The sequence below is a fragment of the Phlebotomus papatasi genome, chromosome 2, assembly GCF_024763615.1.
Source record: "Phlebotomus papatasi isolate M1 chromosome 2, Ppap_2.1, whole genome shotgun sequence".
Lineage (NCBI taxonomy): Eukaryota > Metazoa > Arthropoda > Insecta > Diptera > Psychodidae > Phlebotomus > Phlebotomus papatasi.
In genome coordinates, this window is record NC_077223.1 from 92,952,850 (window position 1) to 92,959,012 (window position 6,163).

General features: G+C 34.8%; 1 protein-coding gene across 2 annotated transcripts in view; it reads left to right on the plus strand.

The window, feature by feature from the left end:
- The window catches only part of LOC129802421 (lachesin), a 217,274-nt gene extending 214,833 nt beyond the window's left edge, over window positions 1-2,441 (plus strand). For both annotated transcript variants that reach the window (XM_055848204.1, XM_055848205.1), the window contains exons 7-8: window positions 1,179-1,244; window positions 1,501-2,441. In XM_055848204.1, the coding sequence (XP_055704179.1) occupies window positions 1,179-1,244; window positions 1,501-1,778 (344 nt within the window). In that variant the 3' untranslated portion in view covers window positions 1,779-2,441. The remainder of the gene's footprint in view (window positions 1-1,178; window positions 1,245-1,500) is intronic.
- Window positions 2,442-6,163: the final 3,722 nt, after the last annotated feature.

The window sequence follows — 6,163 nt, forward strand, 5'->3', positions numbered from 1 at the left end:
GAAACTTCGGATTTTTCCTATATTCCTTAAGGCCCTGTCCTCAAATTAAAATAAGTTTATACATATTTTTTATTGCTTAAATCGATAGATAAACTATCTAAGAATATACAAGAAAAATTTCAGAAGTGTTAGATCCGTCAGGGAACTGTAAGGGTGGAGCCCTTAAAGCAATCGCGTGGATGAGCGCCTTGGCCGCTAAAGGTTTCTCCAAAACCCACAGCGTTCCTCCTAACGATCTAGTCCCTACCACGATTCAACATGAACTAACTCTCAATACTAATCCTCTCCACGAAGAGGTAAATCCAAGGGTAAATCACAGGCTAACACTATGAACGCTCTTATGCCCTAGACACACACATACGACTCAAGCCGAGAGACGACTTAGTGGAAAATGATAGAAATGAAGTTCAACCATTATGTCGAGTATAATTACACTAAACCGTCTCTCGGCTAATCCTCAGGTCTGTCAAGGCCTTTAGGAGACATCGACGCAGCTCCGAGAGGCATATATGATGCCAATTTAAATGTAACTTATTCGAAAGAAATCTCCTACGATAATGCAAATTTTCCGAATGTATAATGCCATTTTACGCGGGTTTTTCACAGTATCGAAAATATATACATAATCCACGGACTCCTATAACTCTAAATTTTAAATGCTCTTCTTTTAAAGTTTTATTTGTACTGACTTATGCCTTAGACACACTTAGGACTTAAACCAAGAGGCGGCTTAACGTAATTATACTACTAAATTCCCATCAGTTTCCCACTAAGTCTTTTTCTCGGCTTAAGCTGATCATTATTTTGATTATAATTACGTTAAGTCGACTCTCGGCTTAAGTCGTAAGTGTGTCTGGGGCATTAGAAATTTTAGAAAAATCCCCTGACGTATTGCTAAAACATGGGAATTATCAATAATTTTCCACTTTGATTGATCTTGAGAAAATTATGTCAAACTATTATGGAAATTTCCGTCGTTGTCTTGTGATTTTCCTTAGTAATTTCCTATAGTATATCCGTGAATATTTTTTTATAGTGTTACTAATAAAAATACACTTATCTATTCTGTTTTGCACATATAGTCCATTTGGCTAAAGAATAGAATTCTGTGCTCAATCATTTCCTTTTCTTCATCCACACTTCTTCTTTTTTTTCTCGATTTCTTGCCACTCGTATAGAAATACCACAACCATCATCACCATCAAAGCAAATAACACACGTGGTGTCGGCAGAGCCAAAAGAGAGTAAGTGAATTTTAAACGAAATTCAATGAGTCCCACATATTTCAGAGACACCCCATCATCCACTCTATCCTCCATTCCCGCCCAAATACTATCCCATCCACCACGAGTGGAGAATTTCAATTGGTTGGTGGTTTCTTATATCCCATCGTGTTGGATTTACGGATCGAAATTCCATCAACAAATTGAGTTCCTCGATTTCCACTTTGGTTAAAACAAATATGTAATACACTTTTATGTGTCCTCCGCGCCATTGCAGCTCCCGCACTCCGCAATGACTCCTCGCGAGTCATACAGCCAGAAGTGGTGTTCTCCATGAGGACACCAGACACCAGTCACGGATCAGCTAGTACGGTAACGGGTGATCGGAAAGGAACTGTAGCGATCGGACAGAGTGTCTTCTACACTGATTTCCCACCCAATGAATATGGTCACTCATCTAGTACCAACATAGCAGAAATCAACTGCATCCTCAGCTACATATCATTTCTCCTGTTTACACTCCTGCCACCCCGAATACTTTTCTATATTTGTTGAGTAAGTTAATAATAAAATCGATCGTTTCCGGATCAACTACATCGTAATTGCACATAAATAAAAAAAAACTAATAAAAAGCCAATCAGTATTACAATTTAAACATTTTGAGATAAATTAATACTTTCCATTTGACAATATTTTTTTAAGTGTATACTTTTTAATTAGGTTTTCTTTTAATAAGTTTTATCTCAGAGTATACCCACAGAATATAAAATACCTCTCAGTTTACATGTTATACTGAAAAAAATTTACATTTATTGTTATTATGAAATAAGGCAATGTCTTCGAAGAAACAATTACTCATACTTCCCAGAACTTATTCTGAAAATTTATATCGAATCAATTTACATATCTCATCAACTTGCTAAACGTGTGCAAGTTTTGGCTTAAGGATACAAGAGGTGGAGCATCATTAACTTTTCCCTGTATTTTGAGTACAATGCAGCTTACACCGAAAAAATATTTTGTAAAATTGTTTGTAAATGTTTGTGAATTTCTACTGGGCACTTACGAAATACTCGTGAATTGCATAACCCACAAAAAAGTACGTAAAAGTTTGTAATTTTACACATACCTTGTTCGTGGCATGAGCACTTAACGAGCATTGTTTGTTCTTTTACAAACATTTTATCGTACATTCTTGTTTTTCTGACAAAACTCTACGAACAAATGAGTCAATTTTACAAACATTTTTTGTGTGTTTACAGAAGTTTATGAACAAAAGTTTGCAAAAGAATTTAAAAAAAAATGCACAAAAAGTACAAACTTTTGCGAACCTTTCTGTGAATCACGATTTACGAACAGTTCATAAATCCCCAGCAAGAATTGACAAACATTTACGAACAATATTACGATTTTTTTGTGTTAACTTATTTATTTCTAAACTTAGGTAGGATAAGTCACCCAAATATTGGACAGCTTGCATAAAGGCACCAATGTTTTCAGAATAATATTTTATTAAAATTGAAGCTTTATTACAATTTTTTTTAGAAGTCTTATTTAGTACTTTGAAAAGTTGTTTATCATTTGATTTCCTCTAAAATTATTCTCTAAACATTCAAAATGATTAAAAATATAGAAATTAATTTGGGTATCATTTTGTATGGGCACTCAATGGGTCAAGTGGTAGAGCACTGGCTCTATGATGCAAGTGCCCCGGGTTCGAATCCCCGTTTAGGTCACCAGGAATTTTTCTGGCGTTAAGGGTGTTCGGATTGCATCCAGTGATGCATGTCTAGAAATCCCCTAGCGGGAAGGCCTTGTTCCTTCATGGAATTTTGTGCCAGCATTATTATTATTATTATCATTTTGTACACACTGCTTGTAATTCGGGACACTTTGCTTGCAATTTGGGACAGAGTTACTTAACTCTTCCGGAACTCTTCTAATGGTTTTTCGACAGCATTTCGTTGTTAAAAAAGTTGCTTCCAATGCTTTTTTGTTTCTTTAGGCAATATAAATCCTAGAAATTGAAAACTTAAAAATTTATAAAAATGTTGACAAACAAAAGAACTGTCCGGAATAGAAAACACAACTCACTGGTAAATCTTTGACAAAATTGTCCATTTTTTACACGAAAAACATATATCACTAGACAGATTAAACTCCATGCATAATAGCCAAATAACTGTTTACATAAATTAACACGATCTTTAATGAATATTTAGCAATATTAATTAGAATTAACGAAGAAAAATTGCTGACTTTTCAGCACAACCGGACACAAAGCAACACAAAGTTTTGTCAAATTGTTCATAAAGACCATCTCATATGGGAATTCCAAATTAAACAAACTATGAGTCAATATCTCTCAATAGAATGAATATTTAAAAGGAACACACTATTTATTAAATATTTGAAGATATTTTTATAATTTTAATCAGTTTATTTGTTTGGTTTAAATTTACATTCAAAATGTCCCGAATTGCAAGCTGCCCAACAAAATGAACAATGATAATAACGCCCCCTCTCAAGTTAATTATAATATATGAAAAAAAGTTAAGCAATATCCATATGTGATCAATGAATTCGAAAAATATTTTAAAAAATATACAAACCTTTTGTGAAGTGTTCTGAAAAAAATATTTTTAGTATTGTATAGATTTTTTAACCTAGTTCAGAAGTTGCATTTTATCGCCAAGATCTAGGTTATTTTGATGTCAATATATGGGTTGACGATCTACCTAAGGCTATAAGTCGTTCTCACTCATTGTTTGATTTTCAAAAACAACACTGCACTGATGTAAATAAGGGAGAATAAAAAAGCTGTTCTACCTCTTGTATCATTTATGTCATAAGGCATTTAACACATTTAATAGACCAAATTTTTGTACAGAGTATGCTAAATTGTTAATTAGAGAACATATCCTTGAAGTAACTAGGTTTATTATTTTATTGAGATAAGTAATAAAAACATTTTAAAAGGAAATCAGCAAGCACGATCTGTTTCGAAATGAAGTACTTAGAAAATTAAAAAAAAAAAACCATTTAGAACTTCATTTAATCGTATTAACCCAAAACTTAATAAATCCAGTAATTCCTACAAATAAGATTCCCCAGAAAAGCTATGCAAGCCATTGTGAGGAGACCTCGGCCTCGAGGCAGACCTAGGACAAGGTGGCTGAATCAAATTCAGGATCTTGCATGGGAGCGCCTTGGGATCGAACTCGAACATCTTCCTGAAGTGGCGGAGGACCGACAGGCGTGGGCTGTTAACCTTGGTGTCATGGGCCCGCGACCCCAATAGGGATAAGCGGTTGAAAATGAATGAATGAATGAATTCCTACAAATATTTTTGTTTTTGGTTTTTGGGTTGTTAGAACTAGTCATGCAAAGTTATGATGTTCTAGGGAGTAGTAAACTTTCACCGAGATCATTTTCAATCATCAATGATCCAATATGAAAGCTAAAATCAAGCTTAGGGGAATGTAGGCATGGTTCGCACAAAGTGAACCTTCAAACGATGCGAATTTTATCTTTGTTTGCAAAAAGCTGGCCTACCATTTCTTATCTCGTTTCATGAGCTCAATAATGATCTATCATATGGCTTAGAAATGACGAACTAGTTCTTTGCAAACAAAGAGAATTTCCCCTATGAATATTTAATTGCAAACTTACCGTAGATACAGGTGACTTTGTCCTCCGTCGGTGATTTTGCCGCCCTCCTATTCGTAAGCTTTTCGTTAATTTTAGCACTTAAGAATGATCTTTACCGATCAGATCCATACCATGTCTGATCGGTGAGGATCGTTGTTACACATTAGAATTAAAGAAAATTTTACTAACACGAGGGGGCAAAGTCATCCGCGAAGAACAAAGTTACCTGCATCTACGGAACTGTTGGTCGAGGTAAAATTGGGGCAGTTTTACACATAGTTGACTTCCGAAGTTATACCTTTTGGGGTTATAATTTAATTATCTTCAAATTGTAGGCTGTGTATCTGATAGTGAATGTTCAAAACGAAGAAGTAAAAAAAAATGTATATCTATTTGACAACTAAGATTTCAGAACTATCACCAGAACAGCTATACAAGCCATTGTGAGGAAGCGTCGCCCTCGGGGCAGACCTAGGCCAAGGTTGTCGAATCAAATTCAGGATCCTACCTTGGGGCACCTTGGAATCGACCGTGAACATCTCCCTAAAATGGTGAAGAATCGAAAGACGTGGGCTGCTAACCTAGGTGTCCTAAACTCGCGGCATAGCGGTTGAAAATTAATGAATAAATGACTTTAAAAATAAATTAAGCGTCGCGAAACTGCCCCATCTTGTCTAAGTATGGCTGTCGCCAACTTATCTAACTACCGCTCCTGCAGGAAATATATTATTTGAAAAACAAAATGTCGTGATATCCCAAATGGTAGAAAGTATGGTGGAAAGACAGATTTGATACACCATCTTGAAATGTGATTTATTTGCTGTTCCCAATAATCCATTCGTTCTTGATTCATTACTTATATAAAACTTAAATCATGTTCTAACGGAGCTAGATACCATACGGACAAGGGTTATACGAGCTTCAGATTTAAGGTTTAGGCCAGTTACGCAAATCTGGAATAAATAGCAATATTTGTGTTTTTTTTTCTTTTTCAATTGGATGATTTACACTGAATATCGAATCCTAACTGATTTTTTTTTCAAAAATCTTGTTTAATAAATAAATCTAAATAGTTAAACCCATATAGCTAAACTTTACGTCTAATACGGGCTTCAGACCTAAGACTTAGCCATCTGGCTTAACTCTTCTAATTCCTAATCAGGCACGATTTGTTTAGAAAATTGTTGTTTAGGAAAGGATTATAGAGGCAAATGATTTATTAGATTTTGAAAAATCAATAAAATTGCTTGTTATTTAGATTTTTGAAACCTTCAGGAACTGGGCTTAA